The sequence below is a fragment of the Protopterus annectens genome, chromosome 2.part1 (genome assembly GCF_019279795.1).
Source record: "Protopterus annectens isolate FY-2018-M chromosome 2.part1, PAN1.0, whole genome shotgun sequence".
NCBI lineage: Eukaryota > Metazoa > Chordata > Ceratodontiformes > Protopteridae > Protopterus > Protopterus annectens.
In genome coordinates, this window is record NC_056729.1 from 687,508,439 (window position 1) to 687,534,315 (window position 25,877).

The 25,877-nt window shown below is 39.2% G+C and overlaps 1 protein-coding gene across 1 annotated transcript in view; it reads right to left on the reverse strand.

The window, feature by feature from the left end:
• The window catches only part of DCHS2 (dachsous cadherin-related 2), a 1,158,653-nt gene that overhangs the window by 1,030,903 nt on the left and 101,873 nt on the right, over positions 1-25,877 (reverse strand). Inside the window, exon 4 of the mRNA XM_044062423.1 lies at positions 11,687-11,950. Within this exon, the coding sequence (XP_043918358.1) occupies positions 11,687-11,950 (264 nt within the window). The remainder of the gene's footprint in view (positions 1-11,686; positions 11,951-25,877) is intronic.

Sequence of the window (25,877 nt, forward strand, 5' to 3'; positions counted from 1 at the left end):
GGGCATCATGGAGGATAAAATACATTCCCATAAGTCCTCCAGAGAAATGCTTAGGGTTGTAGATGTGGCACAGACTGATATGCATGACTACCTCTACCATGTTGACAATTCAATGGATCAGATGAATGATATATTGGAACAGAAGGTGTCTGTGATGGAACATCTGCTGAGAGGGGGACGGCATCCTTGGGAGACGTAGGTCAGCCACATCATCTGCTGTTAGCCAAAGTGGCTATGCCCAATCATGCTCCCACAGTGGTAGTACTTCCACTTCTTCATCAGTGGTTGAGCTGTCCACACCCAGACGTGGCACACCATGGGGTGGTGGTCTTGGGTGGCCTTGTGAGCGGAGCTCGTCTGACAGATACCAGTCATGTTTAGGTAGCAGCGGTGTATCTGACTGTCTGCATGGACATGCCAGTGCAACTCCTGGCAGAGAAAGGTTTCATAGTCGGGTATGACAACAATGAACTGCCACCTCTACCATGCACGGCTCACACTTGTTCGACATACCAAGACATACAGCACAGAGCTTGGCTGTGTTCATGCCGACACTCACACACCAATTTCACCTAGAGGACCCATGCAGATACACACACACAGTTCAGCAGTGAAGATTAAAACTCATTTTGTCTCACTGGCCATTTGTTACTTTATCTGAATGTCTGCCTGCTTCTCTTTGTTACTCACACACACATTGATCTTTTGTGTCAGCCTAGGCTTCCTGTTCCCACTCCCACCCACAACACCCTGTGCAAGTGATGATAAATGTGCCATATCCCTATTTTCTATCTTTTGGATTCAGAGATGTATAAGCTTTGTGTCTGATGCTCAGGGTGCATAACTGGATTAGTGCTTAGTATAGCTGTATTTGTGATGTTGAATTGGTAATTGTACTTTTGACTTATATTGGTCTTAGAAAGTTAGACAGTTGATAGCATCAAACTTTTTTCCATCATTATTCTTAATGATCTTGTGAGGGTTGTGAAGTCTGAAAGTGAAATGTGTATCATTACTTTCTAATTTCTCTCTTTAATGATTTTCCAGTACAAATGTATGGTGCTAAACTGAGGGCATGCAGTGACCATTACTACTTTTGAGAAGTATGACTGTGTGAATCTTTGATGCGTGAGGTATACTTCTTAATAATGGACACATATAAGTCAAATAAGTCTCTGCTGTCACATGTTAAGGTCATGTATGTACAAATCACACACCTTTTACTTGTGTACACTACCAAGTGACAACATGCAAGGATATGGCAGTCATTCATATTATTATACAATACACTCCAGGTTCAACACTTAAAATGCAAATCCAGCAGTTGCAACAGTTTTAGTTCAGGGCTGACTCTGTCTGATGCAAGCAGTATACAGCCATTAGATGGGTAGGTAAAGGTTGTGAGTGTTGCCTGGCATCAATGTTACTATATGTATGTGTGTAGGAGGAAGGTTTTAGGCCGTTCGGTGGTGAGTTAGTGTGCTATGCATTGTCTCTTAACCAATGTGAGGGCATATTGAGCATGCCTATGTCTGTCTACACCCACAGCAGCTGCTGGTACCCCCCTAACTCCTCACCTGGATGTGGCTGTGGTGACCTTGCCATTGGTGGTGGCATGTGTGCCCCTTCCCCTTATTGATCTTGCTGAAGCTATTTTCTCAGGATGATGTTGTGTAGTATGGCACATACTGGGAATATTTCGGTACTTGTATGTGGATTGTACTGCAGGGCTCCCCCAGATATATCTAGGCACCAGAACTGCGACGTCAGTAGCCCAAACATATGCTCTATGATATTTCTGGTTTGAGTGTGTGCCTCATCATGGTGTTCTTCAGCAGGTGTGTGCGTGTGCATTTCTGATGGGTGTCATCAGCTACAGTTCCAGTGCATAATCTGCATCCCCCAGTTAATGACCATATGGGATATCCCCCCTAGTGAACACCTGATACAGTTGGGAGGTATCCCAAATATGTGAATCATGCTAACTGGCTGGTTTGCCAGCACACACATTTAAGATGATTCCCTTGGCATTGCACACAACTTGGCAGTTAATAGAGTGGAAGCCATTTCTATTTATCTAGAGCCTTCCCTGTTCCCTGGGTAGTGCCTTAATTTATACATGTGTACAGTCTATGGCACCCAATACTTCAGGGTAGTGTGCTAGAGGATAGAACTCCTGCATATTTCTGGCCCCATCCTCAGGAGTACAGAGAATATATATGTGTTCACTAGCATGTTGGAGCACAGCATTCATGAATTGATGGAGAATTCTGGATGTTGATGCCTGTGACACCCCCAGCATGTCCCCTGTTTGTCTCTGAAAGATACCTGTAGTAAAAATTCTAAATGCTACACTTATCTTTGTCTCCACTGGGATGGGTTCCCCTCAGTTGCCCTGGATCTGAGTTGAGGACAACAGAGGTTGCAGAGTTAGTGTGTTTCTATCCACCTCGTAGCACTCTACAATTTCCACATCATGTAGATTGTGATAAGTTACCTGGGGTCTGGAAACTCTTCACCTTCTTGGCCTCGGTCTATTAGCAGCAGTAGCGGTATAGACTTCAGTCTGTTGCACGTACACATGAATTAAAGCAACAGCAGCCCCTAAGATTGTTTCTTTGTAAACTCCTTTCTGGGGCTACATTCCAATAGGTTTTGGAATTCACAGGGAAAACCAGTATTGAGTCTACACAGTTGCTTTATAGCTTGTTGAATAGATAGAACCCACAGTGTGAAAGTAGCAGACTACCGACCAGTCACATGTGGAGTCCCACAGGGATCGGTCCTAGGTCCTCTCCTGTTTGGCATCTACTTCTCAGTAGTCCGGGCCAACACGGAGGGACTCTGGATGACCAAGTTCACAGATGACTGCAAGCTGGGAGCCATTATTAACTCCCCAAGTGATGTAGACATCCTACAAAAAGGCTTCACTGAGACCAATGACTGGTGTCGAAACCATGGCCTTAAGCTTAATGTCAAAAAATGCATCGTCATCCTCTTTGGGAAAAACTCAGTTCCCACTAATTACCACATCGATGAGAGACCACTGAACACTGAAGGCGTTATAAGAGATCTGGGGACACAGGTTGATAGCAACCTCTCCTTCGACCACCACATTGCCACTGTGGTCAGAAAGTCCTTCTATGTGGCATATCTCATTACCAAGCGTTTTGCATTCAGGAAGAAAAAGGTCATCATCTTTCTCTACTCTTCCCTCATTAGGCCAATCATTGAGTATAATGCCCCATTTGGCATGTATCTCACGGGTCTATATTAGAACATCGACTTTTTAAAACATCGAATGTTCTAATATTGACCCCTATTCAGCAAATGCTGACAACATCAAACATGCAGAACACACCAAACAAACAGCAATCCACACACATACACCTAAAATCCTACAGCTAACCCTACACTAAACTGTACATACACCACTAGCTATCCACTTACCTTAACCCAAACCCTAACCCTAAGGTCCGTCACTATCGCACACTCACCTCACCTGCACCCTAACCCTAACTCACCTACCCTGCCCTAACCCTCACGTCCACACAATCACACACTTACCTCATCCCGACCCGTAATTTTCCACCACAGTGCTGAACATAGCAAAGCCACAGGAACGGCCAACCAAATTCCTTCCTTAGGAAGAAATTTAGTGTTCTGCAGCTTCGCTATTTTCAGCATTCGCTGAATAGGGGTCGATATTAGAACATTCGAAGTTGTGAAACTTCAGTGTTCTAATATAGACCCGTACCTCACTAGACACATGCAACAGCTGGAAAGGCCACAAAAGTACCTCATGAAGAGGATCCTATACCTTAAAAACATGTCCTACATGGACAGACTCAAAAAACTCCAGCTATTCTCTGTCTCATATTATCTACTAAGAGGCGATCTCTGCTTGACTTACAAAGCCATGTCTGACCCAGCTCTGTTAGAAATGCTACATCTAAAGAAATCCCAGTCCCTCTGCACCACATGCTCCAGAGACCTCAACCTCATTACCACAATCAACAGAACATGCTGGAGGGACAGGTTCATAAACCAGAGACTGCCCATGCTCTAGAATAGACTTCCCATACATGTCAAGCAGAGCACCTCACTGGCCCTCTTCAAGAGAAATCTTGATGAGTGGATGGAAAATAGAAAGTTCACGCAGGGGATCACTCCAGTCACTCTACTTGATAGAGGCACTGGGAACTAACGTCGGGCGTCACGATACCAGGGCACCTCTATGGGCTAGGCTTGTAAAGGCTCCAGGCCCATTAGCCTAGTACACACCTATGAACCTATGAAAAGCTCCTCCATCTTGGATTGGTTAATTAGCATACAGTTCAGCTGCTTATGCTGTAGTTTGCATACCACAGTGTTTACTTTGTTTGTACTGCTGTGCATGGCTCTACACACCTTGTAGAGCCGCTTATTGAATCCAAAACAGTGTGCTACAGTGAGCGTTTTGTAGCACAATGTCCACACAGTATAAACAAACCATGTAGGCTTTATTGAATCTGGCTAAATGTGTTTGTCTAAATTTAAGTTTCTCCATTCACCTGTTTTTGGGAGGTAATTTGTTTCCTTTTTCATCAGATTAGACTGCACTATGGAAGAATGAAAATGAAATTATCCTATTTTATAAATTATTATTTTACTAAACATATGATTATAATGTATACATAACTCTACCTTTAAACCAGTTACCGTCTTCCAAATGTAGGAGCATAAAAGTTGGGATGCTCCTGAAGTCAATATTATTCATGCATTCTGGAACTGTAAGAGGACTATGCTCTTACAGGATCCAATAAAAGAAACTGAAATTAAAACAGGTCCTGTATATTGTTTATATTAGCTATAAGCATTGCTTAATTGCAAGGTGATTACTTTTTTTTAAGCAAGATCCATAATTTTAATTGTTTTACTGCTAGTGAAGTGCTATGTTACCACTATGTGGTTAGTAATCCATTAACTGGTTCTTCATTTTATAAATGTTATAAATACAGCTGGGATTCATAAAGGTTATCACTTAGCCTTTCTGAGTGAATAGACAGCACAAGCAACGTGGTAGGGATGTTCTTGAATGCAGCAAGTGTATGCTTAGTGGTAACCTTTATGAATCCCAGGGACCGCTAAGAAATTATTGACTGATGTAAGATATGTAATAAAATTACGAAATTGTTTGCAGACTGCAATAATGTACTGAGGATTATTTTAGAAAAACTTCCAAAGTTTAACAAAATTATATGGTCATGGTATAACATTACTTTTAATTCATATTTTTAATTTTAATTTTAGATTAAATATTTCAATTTTAATTTTAACATAAAATGTATTTTATCAAACTTGTATATATGCAGTAGCTATGATAGGATGGATAGTATCTCTATTTTTCTGGGTAAGTCCTTAATGACTGTACATGTATTTTTATTACATATAATATGTGGATTCATATATATGTATTGGAAATTGTTAAAAATATATATTTTCTCAAGAAATTGAATGGCTTTTATTTGAGATTAAGTTCACTAGAGAAAACGTTCTACAATAATGTTTATTAATTTTCTTACATAACTGGTCAAGAAAGCATACTTTGACCAAGAATCATAGTTACAACACAAATACTATGCTTGTCATGCTGAGGTTTATGAAGTGTCAGTGGGAAAATACTTAAGTTGGAAAAGAGAACTGCTTCACCAACCCTCCCATGCATGCACAAATGTACACACACACACACACACACACACACACACACACACACACACACACACACTGACACTTATGTGCACAACACAAATATGATGTGTTTTTACATGGTTGATTGCATACTTCTTAATGAAAGCATGTGTGAAAAATTGTAATAAAACTTGCCAAATTTTGAAATTAGCAAACTTTGTTGCAGCTTTTCCTGTTTGAGTTTTTTCACTTCAGGAACACGAAGTTAGGTATCAGCCATACATTCACCTGCTAGTATCTGCTGAAATTAAACATTAGTCAAGCCCAAGTTTCCCACTCTGTACTTAATCAGTAAAAACAAAATGAAAACTCCGGCAAGGCTAGAACTTCCACTGAGTGACCTCCCAAACCTCTTGTATCAGAGACACATGGGATATATGCAAATGATCCTTATGAACATCAAGTGTTTCAGCTAATTGGCAATTCTGAATGCCCATGACTTGTTTCGTCATTTTAATGGACAATTTCAGGCCAATAAAGCCAAACCCCACTAGCTGTGGATATGCATATTTCGACCTTGTTATGACCTCATCAGCACAGCACAAACAGAGTGTTTGACTGAGCATTAGAAACACAGGGCTGTTATACCCAGCTGATGTCCATTATCATTAAGGTCACTGCAAAAATATCCCAAACAACAAACAAACAATGAGTGAGAAGGTCACTGAAAAAACAGTACTTAATGAAGACACTGCTCTAAAAGCATTGTACTTGCTTTTGTCTTTTTGTGGAATTGTTTTATTCTATTGCTCCTAGTAATTTCTGGCAATGTTGTCCACCTATCAGTACATCTCACTAAGTTTAAGAAATCTGAACAAATCTTTCTATGAATTTGAAATATTTAAACTCTGTACAAATCCCTCCATCATCTCTACCTTCTACTTTTCATTTAATCTGGACCTATCATCAATTTAATTCACTAACATCACTTGGTGCAGCAGTGGCGTTGTTGCCTCACAGCAAGAGGTTCTCCCGTTCGATTCTCGGCTTGGGTTGGGAGTGCCTTCTGTGTGGAGTCTGCATGTCCTCCCCGTGGTCGAGTGGGCGTTTGAAAGACATGTGTTGAATGGGCGTGCCTTCGTTGAAAGTTGGGCATCGGGCTGGCAACTCGACACCATAAAAAAAAAAAAAAAAACAACAACTGCCAATCATTAGCAGACCGGAGTTCCGCTGTGGTGACCCCTAACCGGGAAAAGCCGAAAGACAAACAACAACAATCACTTTATTTTCCTCACTTTACAATAGTTTTAATTACCTCAGTTTCTTTTTTTTCTTATAGCTTATATTTTTATTTTGAATTTTCATCTTTATGGTTTTCAGATAGAGCTTGTTAAGTGCAAAACTTCATAAATATTGTAAATGTCATACATAGTATTATCATCTACAGTCTTAATGCATGGCTTATATAATTAAAGCAAGTTTACTACAAATGTAATTTTCAAAACTTATTTGTTATTCTAGTCATATTACATCTATATTTTTAAATCCTAATGAAATTATACCAGTCAACAAAACAGTCCACTTATGTTGTCCTGACAAGCCCATAAAAAGGGTAAACTGTGTCATTTCTAAAACCAGTGGAGTTTGGCTTTATTGCCCTTGCTATTTATGTTTTGTAGATGCTCTATGCTAAACCTGCAAAAGACCTGTCTGGATCAATGTTCTACCCCTATTTCTGGTTTTAAATGAAAAACAATCAAACAAGTAAATTAATTAATTAATTTAAATAGTTCTGTCTCTGCACATAGATTTTAGGTAGCCGGTTAGGTGACAGAGAATGTGAAGACATTTACTAGAAAAACAGAATAAACTTTGGTACATAGTTATAAAATAAATTACTGCATTCATGTGAGTATCTAGAATTTGACTGATACATAGCTAAACTTAGTGGAATTACTACAGAACTAACAAAGAATACAAATAGGAATTTGACATGCATCTCACAGAGCAAGTCATTCCAACAGTTATTCAGTATTATACTTATCGATGTCCATTTTATAAAGTCACTCAAATATATAAATGTATTTAATAAAATGTGTTTATATTGCTCCTTGATTCAGAACTGGCTTTTCTGAAATGTGGAGTTGTACATATGCTGAGCAAGCAGAACCTCTATTTCATTTGTTTGTTTGTTTGTTTGCATTTGATTTCTAGAAAAGACTGACTGTACAAAGACACTTTTCAGCAGAGGTCTGAGGAGAAAAGCTTCATAGTACATGCATTTGCACAGGTGAGTAGAATGAGCTAACAAATAAAAGCATCCTGTTTAACTATACATAATTTAATGGGTGATCACCATGTAAAGTGCACTGTATAGTACTTACAGCATCTTAACATGATTCATATCTATAAAACATTCAGCATTATTTTACAGTTTATGTATAAAGTCATACTAAAATGTTAGCAATCAGACAGCAGATGAGGCACATGCATATTCTATTCAGTTATTCACCTGACACCTGTAAACAAGAGAAAACGTGTAAAGATTTTATGGTGTTTATTTGATTTGGCTGCATAAGAAGGGGACTTAGTAATGCTGTCAGTACAAGAGCATGACTGTTTTGTTGGTACATATAATTTCATTAGGATATAAAAATATAGATGGGATACAATAAGAATAACTAGAGGATCCAGTAATCAGGGTGTTACAAGTTCAGGATGATTTTGTTGACAAAAATATCAAAAAGACCCTGGCAAACCAGACATTTCACTGCATGTAATACTTTAAACCTTCTTTGACAGAGGCTCATGGGAAATATGCAAATGTCCCCTTAAGAATATACAACAGTTTCAACTTGCACTTGTGAGAAGAAGTGTTTGTGGGTTATGGTTAGAGCAAGAGAAGGGGTAATGGAATGGATTTAGTTATATGTGGGTGGTTCATTTTAATATTTTTGCCTAGAGGGTTTATTTTATGACATTTTTGTTTTGTTCATATTTGGGAAACTTTGTAGTCCCCCTAATGTTATGAACATAAGACTTTGTTAGAAGCTGAGTGTTTTCAGAATATCACCAAAATATCCAGTTATGTTGCCCTGACATGCCCATAAAAAGGGTGAAATTTGTCATTTTGTAGCTAATAGATTTTGGCTTTTATTTTCCTGAATGTCTCTGTGACGATATGAGGTATTGCCAGCTATGCCAGGAGAAGAAAGGCAGTGGATGTGTAACATATGCTAGCACAGCTAGCTGGAATTTTGTAAAGAATTATATGCCATTTATATATCAAACTGATTTGTACAGATGCTTGGGCTGAAAATGTATTTGTGAGGTTTGCTTGTGTTGAAAATGCCTCAACAGTAGGTCCTGCTGGACAGAAAAGAAATATGCATGCATGTAGTAACTGATTAAATGTATATATTGCAACTGTTGAAATGAATATATTGTAATAGAACATACTGGAAGAGAAGAGGTTAATCACAGTCCAGCTGCAGATAACTTTGAAAAATGTTCTGAAATTAAATTACTTGGCTTAGGCCATAAAGATTGTATCTTACAGTTCTCAATGCAGCCAGAGACAAAAAGTCTTTACTAGGAAGCATTCTGTATTGCCTTTGGGGTGAACTAATTGCTACTGTGGAAGGATGGAGGTTTGAAATTGTTTTATGACTTCCAGAAGCTGCAACAGATCTTAGCAAGTTCTATGCGTGTATTATTGACACATATGTGCTAAATCCTGCCAGCTTCTAGCCAACAAGTTAGCACGGGAACCAGAGGTCAGATGACCAGATGTATGTGATGTCATTCTGTAATATAGGACAAAAATGATGTTTAATACCAGATGAGAGAGAAGTCTCAGAGCAATCTGTTCTTGGAACCTGACAAAGAAGGACCCCTCACCTACTTCATCTTGTTTTGCTCTAGTACATGAACCAGGGAATAGTAATTCTTTAGATCAGTCAGGAAAATATAGTGAGATTAGCTAAGTACTGTTTTTTTTTCTGCATCTGTGTATATCTATTCATCTGTGTTATTTTAATATTTCCTGTGACTGAAGCTCTGGTGTTTATTGTAATATTTAGTATTTTCATGTTCTTTTATTATTTATTATTAAATATATTTAAACTTTCATTGTGGCTGGTCCTTTAGAGAATATTTTAAACTTTTAGAGGACTTACACCTATTTGGTGACACTGTGGCCAGTCCTGAGAGCCTTACTGCATTGGCCAAACACTATAATTTGTATTAATATTAATTTCACTCAGTATAATTAGATCCCCTTGTAACAGCCTTAGAGTAGCTGGCTTTGGAGTGTCTGGTGGCATTGTAACTACCTTATAGCCTGGGCAGCAGGGGGCATAGCTAGTAAATCTTTGCCAGCCTTTTCCAGGTGTGTGTGTGTGTGTGTGTGTGTGTGTGTGTGTGTGTGTGTGTGTGTGTGTGTGTGTGTGTGTGTGTGTGTGTGTGTGCATGTGTTTGTATGTGTGTGCTTGTGTGAAAATCAAATCTCAAAGAGTGTGTGTTTCAGCTGCTTGGAGCAGGGACACAAAGCACTGGTTTCACAGAGAGCGTGATGGAGGACTTGGCTTGAACACTTGGCTGAGGACTCAGCTAAATAGCTCTGCCAGTGAGGAGTCTTACTGGGGATCTGGAGAGAGAGAGAGAGAGAGAGAGAGGGAAAACTAGCCTCTGGACTTATGTGTTCCCTGTGTGCTCTTAAGGGAAATTGTGCTTGATGCAGAAAGCTGCATCTGGGAATACTGGGTGTATCCATTTTTGTTCCAAGTGAAAGTCCCTCTCCAGTGTCTGTGGTAAGGATTAAGGCTCCTTGATCAAAGGATCATGGGAATTTACTAGGCTATTGGCCCTGAGGCCATTATAAGCCTAACCAAGAGTTTAGCTCATGTTTGGACAAGTCAGCACCCAATGCCCATGTCCAGCAGCAACACAGGTGGAATCCCAGGGGGTGTATTTTCTGTTTCCCATCCAGTTATCCAGGATGCGCTTGAAAAGGGATAATGAGGGACTCTGCTTGACATGGAGAGGGAGTCTATTCCACAGATGGAGGATTACTGGCCCAGAGTGGATATGTCACAGTCTCATTACACTCCCAAAAACTGAGAAGTCAGTGGGCATTCAGAAGCCATACAGCTGAAACAACTGTATGTCTTTACAGTGTCATTTACATATTTCCCATGAATCTCTGTCAAGTGAAGTTTAAGGTATTGTACACAGGGAAATCTCTTTTTTGATATTTTTGCCTAGGGTGTTTTTTTCTGAGTGACATTTTTACAATTTTGTTGACAGGTACATTTTCAATGTGATTTAAAACTGTATCTTTGAAGAGATATTTTTTTTTTTTTGTTGGGAGAGATGTTCACGGTTTAGCAACATATGACATTCAGTAATATGAATGCCTGAATTTATGAAATGATCAATCTGTAATGATTAATGAATGAATTACCATTCAGGCATTAAGAAGATATCAAATGGAAACCTGCACACTTATTAATATATCGGTTAGTTTTAATGCTCATTTAGCACTTATTGGAAAGTTATGTCTCGTATTGCAATTTGCAATATAAAGTAATTTTTTTAAGTATTACAAATGTTAATATTTCCTGAACACATCTTCACAACATAGACTTATACATAAAGTTAAAGTTTTGATCTTATTTCATAAACATGACAAAACAGCATTCCGGTAAATCTTATGCAATGATGTAATCACTATATAGGTGAAGACTTCTAATATGAGATAATATAAATGGACAAGTAAAACTGTCAATGATATACACAATCATTAATATAATTTTAAATATAAATACTAATGCAGCACTTTACCTACACGTCAGACTCCTGACTTCAGAAAAAAATGAGCAAGTTTAAAATCAGAGTCCCTGATTTTCACAGCCAGTTTTTAATCTCAGACAAGATGCTCTCTGCATGAGTGTGTGGACACACAATGGAATAACTAGAAAAAGGTCACCTTAAAAGTGACCCCTTCACAACTTACCTGTGCCTAATTTTGTGTTTAACATGCCTGAAGGGTTGATCGCCTTCACAGATCCAACATGGCTTCCTTTGGGCGCATCCTCAGGGATAATAAATGAGTAATGAGACTTTTCAAATATGGGTGGAGCAAGATCACTGTGTACAAGGTTTACTGTGACATCCGCATTGTTCAGTGATGAAAGGCCACCTCCATCATGTGCTGTGACTTGTAGAAGTATGCTGGAAGCATTTACGTAAGATAGACTAGCTATTAAGTAGATCGCACCTGCATGAGAACAAGTAAATTTAGACCATTATTTTTATAAGAAACAGAAAAACAAATGAACAGCCCAATATTTACTCTAGGAAGTCTCACAAATTTAAGCTACATAGAGACTTTGATGCATTTAGTTACAATACCAAGCCACTGTCCTACTGCCTAATAGAGGTAAATCATTTTTTTCCTGGTAACATTCTAGTTTAGCAAAACTAAGAAATTCTGTCTGCTTTTTTCCTAAAGATAGCAATGGTACACATAATTAATTATCAGACTGTGCTTACCCATTGTTTGCCATGTCGACAGCAATGATAAATGATGAAGGTGGTCATGTAGAAACCAGTGCTATAAAGAGATAAGGAAGGAATGGGCATGGAGGATCAGTCAAATTTAAGGAAGTGTTGGTAAAAGGGGCTGAAAGGTAGAAGGGAATAGTACAGGGGGTGGGATGGGAAACAATCAGATGCATCACAGGAAGTGAAATAACTAGCACAGACAGACAGACAAGAGGGCTACAGTAGTAGTGGAAGTGGAGGGGGAAGGGAATAGCTGGAAGAGACAGGTACACTGGACAGGAAGTGAAGGAGGCAAGGTATATTGTGAGGAGAGAAAAGAGAACTTTGCTGACTGGAGAGTCACACAACAAGAGAATTCTGAGTCTTAGCAAGGCAATAAAGGTAAAGAAGGGAAACCAAATGACAGTCAAACTGATCTCAAGTCCCAGACTTAGCAAAATATATGAGGAGCTGACAAATGTGGTTACTAACAGGGAAGAGCAGATACATGTTGTGGTTGATGTAGACACCAATAACCTGTAAGAGGAAACTGTTGCAGTAGTAGTAAGCAGCTATAGGGAGATGGCAAACCACTGTTAGGAGAAGGGTTAAGATATAATGTTCTTATAAGTATTACATGTGCCAGCAGCTACTGCTTTATATAAGAAAAAAAATAGGAAGCAAAAGTGCTGGCTGTAGCAGTGGAGAAAGGACTTACGACTGGTAGGTAGGAGAATTGGACAGATTAGCTCTACCTTACTTCAGAAGGAAGAGGAGTGCTTATAGATAGGTTGGAAGAGTACATCTGAATAACTGTGTGAGGGTGCACTATTGAGCTCTGGGCCAAGAAATTCATTAAACATATCATTTGAAGGGTCCAAATCACGTTCTTACTGAAACTACTGCAGAGGTACTGCAGATGTCAACAAAGTAAGCTGGGGAAAAGCCAAGGCAAAAATGAAGAAATGTTGACATAAGCCCTTAAGAGCCCAGCAGCAATATGGCTGTCCCAGCTGAACCTTAACAGCTGCATACAATGTAAAATGTAAAAGGTTCTAAAGGCACTACAAATCTCTTAATAGTAGAAATAGCAAACATTAAGGCTGCTTGCATTTCCATGACCAATTTTCAACATTCTGTACAGGTGCATATTGCTGAAGTTGAAGAAGTCTTAACAGACAGTTGAAAGCAGTTTCAACAGCTATACGGTGCGATTATGGGCATGGATCTGCATCAATAATGGCTGGAACAACAAATTAAGTTTTTACTAGAACATCTTCATCAGCAACTAGATGACAAGGAAAATCAGGGATGGAGAAATAATTTAAGATCCTTTGATCTGTAGTAGAGCTATGAGGGTAAGGACATGATCAATTTCTTAAAGTCCTGTATACTAACCACAGTAAAGTCTGATTAGCCTGTGTAGATATCTGTTAAGTGTGTTCATCATTCTTTTGTTCTCAAAACCTCATCAAGTGCCAGGCCAAAACCAGGTGTTATCTGATTCCTATCCTACCTGTGAAAAGGAAAGAATCTGAGAACTGCCTGCGTGACCCTGAATATTCACTATCCAGGGCATAGCATTCATTTTGATAATGGCTACTCAAAGTATATATTAGAGAAACAGAAGCAATGGTGACTGATTTTAGCAATTGTACGGCTAAGAATAATTACATTTATTACTGTGTCAGGCGTTTTTTGCTTTTTTTTTCAAAAAGGGCCAAAATGTTTAACAGATCAGAATAAGTTATAGATATATACTTCCCCTAAAAAAAACACTCCTTCCTGAGGAATATCAAATACACTGGGAGAATCAGGTGGAGAAGAGTCTTCCCTTTTAACTTTCCTGATCCAAAGAGATAAAGGGTCACAGAAAAAGATTTAGAAATTCATTCTTCAAGACCCAGCAAACAACCATTTTGAGTGGAGCTCCAAGAAGACTATTACTGTTTCTAGCTTTTGTCTTCTCCACCCATCTTCTAATGTCTGAGATAACAGCTATAATACTTTGCATCAGACTAAGGATTGTTTGGTCCTACTTCAGAGATCCCTGTGGATCCAAAATACTTTTTCTGATATGTGGGATGTACCTTAATGGACTTTAAGATGATATTATTATACAGTATGTTGGATAGCTATTTTATTTACAAATTTCTTATGAACGTGTTTATTTATTCCTTGCTGTGTTATAAGTCCTAAGATACATTAGAGGATTAAGGTTATTTCTACCTAATGTACAGCTGCTAAGGTTGCAACTCTGCACTTGATTTGCCTTACAAAATCTTTTGATATTCATTGTCAGTGTTTCGGTGGGGGGGGGGGGCTGAAATAGAGGCAAGCAGTAATGTTGTGGGTTTAATAGGGAACCAAACTGATCCTCTGCTGCAAGTTTACCATACTTAAGAAAACCACTAAGTTTGTAAGAGCAATATTTAAAAATTGTCCCTATTTTTGGGCATTTGTCCCCCCATTACTTATGGCTTTGTCTATATTCCTTGCTCTAAGAGGTTGAGAAGTATGCAGGAGCACCGCCTTCCAAAGTTGTATTGCCTGTAGAATGGAGCCATACTTCTCAATCTCTTAGAACAAGCAATCTGGACAAAGCTATAAATAATGAGGGGACAAAGACCTGAAAAAAGGGACAATTTTTAAATATTGTTCCTACAAACTTAGAAAGTTGATAGAATAACATCTTTTGCATTAGTATGAATTTTCTGAAGTGTATGAAGTCTGAAACTCAAATGCCTGTTGTTATTTTTTTACTTCAGTCATTAATGGTTAACCAATAATTTGCCAGAAAGCCACAATTTTATGAAAAACAGACCAAAAATATGAGGCAAAAATCTGGACATTCTGCGAAAATCTGTACAGTTGAGAGATATGGAGGGAGCTCTTTAGAGCAATGTGACGAGCTGTAAGTCTTTATCTGTTCTAACCTTAGCATTATTTTACCAGTTTCTTTGCCAATTTACCAGTTAGTTACTGTGTTTTGTATCCATTAGGCCTTTGACAGTTCAAGGGTGTTTTCTGGTGATCTTGGCAAAAAGAAGCTTATTTAACTTGATTTAGCTGAAACAGTGTCTCGCAGCTGGCACAGAAGGCTAAGGCTGTGAGTAGTAGGTCCCGTGATACAAGGTAAGTAGTAGGTCCTGTGACACAGGGTGAGTAGTAGGTCCTGTGGTACAGGGTAAGTAGTAGGTCCTGTGATACAGGGTGAGTAGTAGGTCCAGTGGTACAGGGCTAGTAGTAAGTGCTGTGATACAGGGTGAGTAGTAGGTCCTGTGGTACAGGGTGAGTAGTAGATCCTGTGATACAGGGTGAGTAGTAGGTCCTGTGGTTTACAGGGTGAGTAGTAGGTCCTGTGATACAGGGTGAGTAGTAGGTCATCCTGTGATACAGAGTGAGTAGTAGGTCCTGTGGTACAGGGTGAGTAGTAGGTCATGTGATACAGGGTGAGTAGTAGGTCCTGTGGTTTACAGGGTGAGTAGTAGGTCCTGTGATACAGGGTGGGTAGTAGGTCCTGTGATACAGGGTGAGTAATAGGTCCTATGATACAGGGTGAGTAGTAGGTCATGTGGTTTACAAGGTGAGTAGTAGGTCCTGTGTTACAGGGTGAGTAGTAGGTCCTGTGATACAGGGTGAGTAGTAGGTCATGTGATACAGAATGCGTAGTAGGTCATGTGGTTTACAGGGTGAACAGTAGGTCTTGTGATACAGGGTGAGTAGTAGGTCCTGTGATACAGGGTGAGTAATAGGTCCTGTGATACAGGGTGAGTAGTAGGTCATGTGATACAGGGTGAGTAGTAGGTCATGTGGTTTACAGGGTGAGCAGTAGGTCCTGTGATACAGGGTGAGTAATAGGTCCTATGATACAGAGTGAGTAGTAGGTCATGTGGTTTACAGGGTGAGTAGTAGGTCATGTGATACCGGGTGAGTAGTAGGTCATGTGGTTTACAGGGTGAGCAGTAGGTCCTGTGATACAGGGTGAGTAGTAGGTCCTGTGGTACAGGGTGAGTAGTAGATCCTGTGATACAGGATGAGTAGTACGTCCTGTGGTTTACAGGGTGAGTAGTAGGTCCTGTGATACAGGGTGAGTAGTAGGTCCTGTGATACACGGTATGATTCCCTCAAGCTTGTTTTCCTACTGTGTGTCCTTGAGCAAGTCACTGAACTAGACAGTGCACAGGGGCAACTAGGAATTTGGGCTAGGCTTCTCAACTGTCTCATGGACTGCAAACTTAGTAACTAACTACCTATGAACCTCTTTGATATCCCATGTCTCACCAAATATCACACTGTTTTTGGAATTCACCTAAGGTTAGGGCGGTGGAAGTTGTATCGCCCCTTTACCTTAGGAGTTGCACATTGGAGTGTGTACGTTTCCTTGATATGTTGTTTGTTTATCCTTGCTAAATGTTATTCATACAGTTGATGTTCTTATGTATACATTGGTAGATGAATGTCTGATAGTATTTACACTGCCTACAATTCTAAAATGGGCATTTTCAAAAGAGTTTGTATAGACAGTAGCCATAATAGGAGTAGGTCTATCTTCAACAAGCCAGGAAGTTGTCACACATCACACATATCTAGATTAGATGTATGTTTATCATTATAGATCTCCTCCTATCCATGTTATGAAGTTAATTAGTATTACCATTAATGGGCTTAATCACGAGTTAAATAATGCATGGTTCAACTCTCTAATCCCCAACCAAATACCAGATTAGGAATCCCACCAATCTCACATTAGGATATGTCTGTAATATCCTCACATTTTCATTTGAATGAAAAATTCTAAGGGTAGCCTTCCTATGCCAGTAGACCTCTAATACTATGTAAATCCATAATTTCCTTAATGTGCTTTAAAAGCTGTAGTGATAACATGTACTGAACTGATAAGTAATTTATATACAGCATATCTACATCCTGGGAAGAGAAACAAAACAAGCTAAGACATTTTACGCACATTCAGGATAAATCCAAAAGTTATTTGGTTGTATTCAGAGTTGTGAATTTTGTTTTCCCTTTACAGAGAGCAGCACATTAAGACACCATAGAATTTATACTACAATCATGCTAGTACAAACCTGGAATTAAATGTGGCAGATCCAGGAGCACAAGAAAGGGTAGGGGAGGGTGCATAATCACTATTCCCTCTGGTATAAGACAAATAGTCATAATGGCCAAGTTTATCTAGCTAAAGAACTCCTGTCCACCAGCTCTGCCTTTTAGGCTATTATACCCTGCTGTATTTAGATTACCTGCCTCTAGAGTCCTCATTTGACTCCCCCACGTCTGGCCCACCTAGCCTTTTGTGTCTGCCACATCACAAAAACAGATGAGATATGTGACTAAGTGATCTAATCACAAAATTGCAAACAAAAAAAAAAAATAGAAAACCTAGGAGAAGAATGAATTTTAAACATCTCTCTCCTTTTTAAACTTATTTTTTCCAGGGGGGAAGCCCCCCTCCCCCCACACACAAAATTATAAATACCAAGTCCAAGACTGCAATAACTTGGAGAAAGGGGAATATTCTGAGAAATGGCAATCTTGGACTTGGTATATGTAAGTCTGTTTTTTTGGCCATTCAGTATCCATATTCCAGGAGTCACTAAAGTAGGCTCTGATATGTCAAATGGCTACTATAAAAAGCACATGCTAAAATTAAGCTCCTCTTTAATTGCAAGCCTTGGTTCTGTTGAATGGGCCAAAGCAATGAAGAATGTACTGGAAATATCATATTACATTACTGGAAATATACTGCTTGAAGAGTTAAGAGAATGTGGACAAAATTATGAAGTAAGCAAGCTATGAGAAGCATCAAAATACAGTAATCAGGTCTATGTACAATGATCTGAGGAAGTGGCAAAGATATAGAAAGGAAAAGAAGACCAATGTGGCTGAACAGAAAGGTGAAGCTGGCAATTAAGGGAAAAGGCATACAAAAGGTGAAAGGAAGGAAAGGGAATTGGAAGATGGAGAAAGCATAATGCAAGGAGGCAAGCAGAAAGGCAACAAAGAAAGCAAGAGCAACAAAGGCACAAACGAAAAGGGAGTTGGCAGTAGGGGATGATAGAGGGAGCAAAGGTTTTATACATGTATATAGCAGAAAGAAGAAGAAATAAAGAGGCAGAGCCGGCCAAAAGGAATGGGGAGATGGTGGAGGCATACTATAAAAAAGGCAAGCAGAAGGGCAACAAAGAAGGCGAAGCCAAGAGTAGCAAAGGCACAAGCTGAACGGGAGTTGGCAGAGGTGGTCAATGGGCAGGACAAAGGTTTCTGCATGTGTATAGCAGAAAGAAGAAAGAAATAAACAAAGAAAGAAAGAAAGAAGCAGGCTTGGTCAAGCTAAGTAAAGATGGGAGTGAAATCATAGAAGATACCTAGAGAGAAATGGGAGGTGGCTGACAGGGAAATGTCTGCCACAATGCAGATTAAAGAGTAAGGACCAAATGGCTGCTTCCCAGAGTCCACAAGAATCTGGTGTGCTGACAGATATCCTTATAGAAGGTTTCAGCATATTTCTGGCCACAGTGGAAGTACCTAAAAACACAGCACTAGTACTGCTATGAAAACAGAGAACAGGAAGAATTCAGGGAACTAAAGGCATACTAGCCTGACAACAATAGCAGAAAAAGTCATGGAATGAATCCTGACTAGAAGGCTTGCTGTAATTACAGAGAACAACAGTCTCCAGGACAATAAAACATGTTATTTGGCTCTGTCTTGCACAGGTAGATTGTAGAAAATCTGTAGGATTTGGAAGTAGGCTCAGGAGTAAGGAACTAGATTTCTGCACTGTTAAATGGTAGGACAAGAGGGTTTTTGTGGCAGGGACAATTTCAAGAAATGTAAGAGTGAAAGTGATTAGTGGAGTATGAAATTAGTTGATCCTGGATCCTGTCTACTTTAACATTTGTGTCAAACTTATCTCACAGAAAAAAGAGTAGCTTCTTCACAGATTACACAAAGACAGGTGCAGGAGTGGAGATGGGGGGGGGGCTAAGGAAAGTTTTGGAGAGGCTAACCAAACAGGCCAAAAGTGGTAGCTGAGATTCACTGAAGACAAATACGACACCTAGGCCACAGTAGCCCCGTGTGAAATATCAGCTGTGGGGGGAAGCATTAAAACAGCACATCTGGAAATGTTGATTACACCTGGACTAGACCACAAGGAGCAGAGTGAGAGGGCAGTGGCAGTATCTGCCAAAATATTTGGGGTTTGTCCTCAGCAGAATGGATACCAGAAGCAAAGAGATAATGCTTTCACATTTCTATGCCTTTATCAAGCCAACACATACAGTAGTGTGTGTAGTCTTGAGGGCCATACAAGAATAGGAACATTGGTAGTCCATATTGCATCCACAAGGAGAGTACATGAATTGAAAAGTAAATAATATGACTATTGGTCTTCTCACTAGAGACTAGGAGAGACTGAGAATTAAGATTTGAGTGTACAAGTGCATGTCAGAATAAAAAAGGAGCCATCCTCAATAGGAAGGACATAAGAGGAGGAGGAGGAAACACAGGGAGCAGACTGTAGGGACTTACTACTCCCTCGATCTGTGAAAGTACTTCAAAGAGAGGGCTGTGGGCCCATGAAATGGACTATCAGAATGGATGATAGAGAGGGACTCCATGACAACATTTAAGGGAGCATTACACAGGTGGAGAAGTGGTTAGGGGGATAGCTATGAATAGAGCGAAGGTAAACAATTAAATGCACTTAAAAGCAGACTAGATATGCTTATTGTCTCTTTTTGCCATCAGACAAATGTAATGTAATATGTAAAAATCTTATTTTTCTTACATCTTAAATGTGTGTTACCAATTCATTATATTACATGCAAGATAAAGTTGGTGGTATGGAGATACTTCTTGGAACAATGTATGGAACAGACATAATGCAATCTTTTCAGGATGAGGAAGAACAAACTGCTGGTGGCACATGATCTTCAGCTTATTTAATAAGTAAAGGAGTCCTCCCCTGATATCAAATGTATGTATGCAAACTTTGCCAGCCTGCATGTCCTTACTCACGTGTGCTAACTTTAACCCTACGCCTACTCCTCTCTGTTACTCCAGTCCTACAGATAAGGGTACTAAACACCCTTTCCCAGTACCACTACAACACACACACACACACACACACACACACACACACACACACACACACACACACACACACACACACACACACATACACATGAATGTTCACTTCAAACACACTGCTATCCAACATAACTTGAGAGTTATTGACAAAGCAAAAGCTAGTTTGAGAAAAGGATTCAAATTAGTGACACTTAAATGCCACTATTAACTTACAACCTCTTCTCAAAACAATTTCCAGTTTTGAGGGGGTGGAAAAAAAATCTGCGAACAAATTACGTGTATCCCTCCAAAATGTGGACATTTGAGATGTATGCTACCCAGTCAAACCAAAACAACTATCCCCTTCTGTAGCCTTTACTCTAACCCTAATCTGCAAATATTCATGCAATGCATACAAACACACACACACACACACACACACACACACACACACACACACACACAGAAATCCCCAATACTACAACTTTTTTTGTAAATGACTCACTCCCACTTACTTTAGATTTGATAACACACAATCTGACAGTTTAGAAAGGTTTGGTATTATTCCCCACTCCCACTTACCTTAGGTCTGATAATGCACAATTCTCTGATTCCACCCTGGGCAAAACATTTAATCAACTTATTACAACACCAAATATTTTTCCAATGAACGTAACATTTGATCAAACACACTGTAACCATGACAGCATGTGCATGCGCATGTGTGTGGGTGCGTGGGTGTTTATATATGTGTCTCCATATAAATATTTGATTTTAAGAATGCGTACCAAAAAATGCACAAGCATTGTTGACATTAAGTTATCTTATTGGAAGGAAGACATTCAAAGATATAAAGTTGCATACAGACTTAGTAGTCAATTAATCTATCCTCATTATCTCAGTAATAGCATTTCATTGTCAGTGTCATAAAATGGAATAGTTTACATCAGTATGCTTTATACTTGAATATTCAAGACAGTTACAAGGCCAGACTTTCTTAACAGCTGTCGTATATTCCAACTTGCCATTTTCTAGGATAAAATGCAGTTTCTTCATCATTTTCTTTGTCTAGATTATGTGCCCCTTTAGTAGGGCTTGTAAAGTACCGTCTGCTATTTCTGAATGACATAAAGTACACTAATTAGGGGAAGAATTCTAAATGTCCTTGTCTATTCAGCTAGCAAGGTTCTGAAAATCATGACCTCTTTTATGCCATGCAACCTTATCTGACCCAAGTAAACCCATCAAAAGTGTTAACAAGTATAGCCTAAGCCAGACAGAAGGCAGATGCAAACAAAGCTTCACCCAGTACTTTACCTCATGTTACATTAAAATCTGAAAACCAGATTAATTACTGGAAAAAAAACATATGTGGGAGAGGGCTAATTAAAGATGTAATGTCTGTTGATAATGACGTGCTCCAAAGATTGTGTGAATCTGAATGCTTCTTAAAATTTTAAAAACAGAGCACACATTACATTCTGCATAACCAAGACTGACTACTCAGAGGAAATGCACATCGGTGCATCATTCAAGATGCCACCAAGAATAATTAAGTATAATACCTGTTCAGGAGGTGCTGTTTAATTATTGAGGTCTTCAGCAGTAGGCTGTCTGAATATCAAGTGGAATTACTGTATAGTCATTCCTTAAATTGATCTTAAAGACTGTATCATTCTATAATCTTCCAAATCCCACTTTTTTAATCTGATTTATGTATCTGTGTATGTATAGTGAAGAGCTGACCATGTGATAATGATGCACCTTTTTAGTGATGCGTACGGTTTTCATACAGCAGAAGCCTTGTGCAGTTAAGGTGCTCTATAGTAGGCCTAAAATGCGGTACACGACTGAATTGAAACATGAAAATGTAGTTAAAATGCAGTACACAACTGAAGTGGAACATGAAAATGTAGTTAAAATGCGTACATGACTGAAGTGAAACATGAAAATGTAGTTAAAATACAGTGCACGACTGATGTGAAACATGAAAATGTAGTTAAAATGCAGTACACGACTGACGTGAAACATGAAAATGTAGTTAAAATGTGGTACACGACTGAAGTGGAACATGAAAATGTATTTAAAATGCGTACACGACTGAAGTGAAACATGAAAATGTAGTTAAAATGCTGTACACGACTGAAGTGAAACATGAAAATGTAGTTAAAATGCGTACACGACTGAAGTGAAACATGAAAATGTAGTTAAAAGCAACAAAAGGAACAAGATAAAAATCAAGGTATAAAGTGCAGCACAATAAAAAATAAAAGCTTATTGATACTAATACTACATAAAGTGTACTGGAGAATATTGGTTAACAGCTATTACATGCTACGTATTTTTTTAATTTGGAAAGCTACAGGAGTGTGCTTTCCAAGACTCCTTTTCCCTCACAAGCACAAATGCTTAATAGGGCAAGAGAAAGAAAGAAGGCTGGTGACTTTTACCTGAGAGAGAGACAAAATATACTTCAGTGAGAGAGGATGATTTGGTACTAATGCAATGTGAGTTCTTTCTTGTCATATAAAAGGAGTCTTTTCCACAGCTTAGAATCAAAGTTAGCAGGGATATTTGACTTATTATGTATACATTTCATATCAGTGTGAACACAGTAAGAGAAAGCAAAGGAAAGCAACTCTGGACATTTAACTACAGGACTGAATCAAAGCTTAGAGCAGTAGTGTGGCAAAATGGAGATATACTATATATATATATATATATATATATATATATATATATGGCAGGATGTGATAGTCTAATCTGACTGACCTTGTCTTGTGACCAGTGTAATGGAGTTAAACCACACAAAATTTAGCCTGTATATAGGTCTGACTATAACACTTCTAACTGACTGTTAAAGCAGATATAGCACTTGCCATACCTATCAACTTTACAGACTTTTACAGACTGTCCAGATTTTTACTTATAGTTTGGTCTTTGCTCATAAAATGTGTGGTTTTCAGGTACCTATATAATGACAGACATTTATATGAGTTTCAGAATTAATATCCTTCAAAAAATGCAAGCTAAAGTAAAACCTGCTATTCTATCACCTTTATAAGTTTGTAAGAGCAATATTTAAAATATGTCCCTGATTTTGGGCCTTTGTCCCCAGCTCCCCCACCCATAGTTTTTGACTCTGAGTTTGTTGCACTAAGAGGTTTAGAGATATGGCAACTAAATTATAATCTGTTAAACGTATTAAGAATGCACAGCTGGTATACAAATCCAGTTTAATCTGTGCTGTTCTTCATAGCATCACACTAGTATTTTTTATTTCTGATTGTGAAAATGACAGACATTTAATACTGACTGCACATAATAGCCTAAACATCAGAACTTGTTCAAAAAACATACACAACCCCAGTCTCTATGTATGAAAAATCATATTAAAACAGCTAAGAATGACTGTGTGCATGATTCATAACTGTAAAAATCTGTTGACAAAAAGCATGATCAGACAAATAACATTTACTTATTGAAATATTTGAAAGATTATGAGAAAACTTAGAAGTAGTTCTAGGAAATTATACAAGGAGGGAGGAGAATCAGTAGTGTGGCAGAAAAAAAACTAAAAGTTCAAGCCATTGTAAAGAAAAATAGGGTATGAGTCAGTTCAGCAGGCAGTCAAAAAGAGAACTTACTAGTCAGAGATCATAATGAGTATTCACTACTAGTAAGAAAGGACAGTTCCTAGCATATGTCATCACAAAGCAGCGGGACAAGGGTAACACATTCTACCACATGAGGTTTCCTTACACTGCCAGCAGACATCATGCAATCTGCAAAATGTACAATTAAATGAAGTCACGGTAAAGACTTTTGTAAGTTATGTAAGTTTGGTAAGTTATACACATCAAACGACAAAGAATATAGCCAACTATTTATAAATTTGCATAAGACTCCTTATGCATTTTTGGCTGTGTAAGTGAACTGCCATCTGTATCAACAATCTGTTGACATCTGTATCAATAAACCTACCGCCCTAGAAAACAAAAATGGAAAAAAACTAAGGGTAATACTGCTCAATGCCAGAAGTCTAAACCTCAAGATGCCCTGAAGCCCTCCTCAGTATGGAGAACATCGATGTCTGTGCTGTGACTGAAACCTGGTTCAAGGCTCCTGAGAGCACCCCAGCACTGTCAGGTTATACCTCATATCATGCGTTCCGGCCCCAAAATCTGGACCGAACCACAAAAGGAGGGGGAGTATCCATATTCATAAAGGATACCCACACCTCCAGGTTAGTGGCAATGCACGAAGCATCGGAGACCATCCAGGTGCAATTAACCATAGGTAAAACTGCCCTACAGTTTGTAGCATGCTACAGACCACCCTCTCAAACTCAGGAAACCCACACAGCCTTCCTGAAGACACTGGAGAATATGAATGTCTCTCCAAACACCATCATATTGGGTGACTTCAACTACCCAAACATAGACTGGGAACATTACTCAAGTCCCAACACCCCAGCCCAAAGGTTCCTGGAGTTCATAAACTCAAATGCTATGGAACAACTAGTCACCATTCCCACAAGAGGAGAAAATATACTAGACCTGATCATCACAAACATGGGGACAAAATGCTCCACACCGGAGTATATCCCTCATTGGTGAGATCAGACCATAAATTAATCTCACTGGAGATCCACATCCCGCCCCACCCCAGCAAAAGACCACAGTGAAGAACTTCTCAAAAGCAAACTTCACACTTCTTAAGACTGGAGTGGTATCCTTCAAGGCCCCTGAGCCAGTGGAAACCACAACCCACGCTGCTGAAACCCTTACAAATGCCTTCTACGAGCACCTCCAGGAATGTATGGATCAAGCAATCCCTAATAAAATCAAGACCTTTTCCACCAAAGGCAGGCGCCGGTCTGGTGGACCCCAGCCATAAACAAACTCTACAACAAGAGGAGAAAGCTACTACATGACAGAGCAAAATCCCTAAAGAAGGCATCTCTGATCAATACTAGCAAAAAACTACGATCACTCATAAAATCATCCAAGGCCAACTTTGACAGAAAAATCGCTAAAGACACAAAAGACAATCATAAGGCCTTCTTTAGCTATGTTAGAAACCTGGGTGGAAACTCCCAGATATGCTCAGAATTAGTCCAAAATGATACAAAAATCACTGAACCCACAGACATTGCCAACATACTGGCAGACAGGTTCAGTGCTAATTTCTCCTCCTCCCCCAAAAGGAGGAATATCTATCCCACCAGAGTCTAGCCTCCCAAACATCTCAGATGCCCAGGTGAGAGCTGCTCTCTCTAAAGCAAAAAACACAGCATCAATGGGACTGGACGGTGTCCCCGGCTGTGTGCTACATGAACTCAATGAGGAACTAAACCCACACATAAGGCTGCTGTTTAATCTTAGCCTTACTACAGGATAAGAATGGCGTATGGCAACTGTGGTCCCACTCCACAAAGGCGGTGCTTCTACGGACCCTGGAAATTACCACCCCATAAGCTTGACGAGCCTTGTCTGCAAAGCTATGGAGAGGATCATAATGGAACTCATAAATAAAGACATTGGGGACCTACAGACACTGTA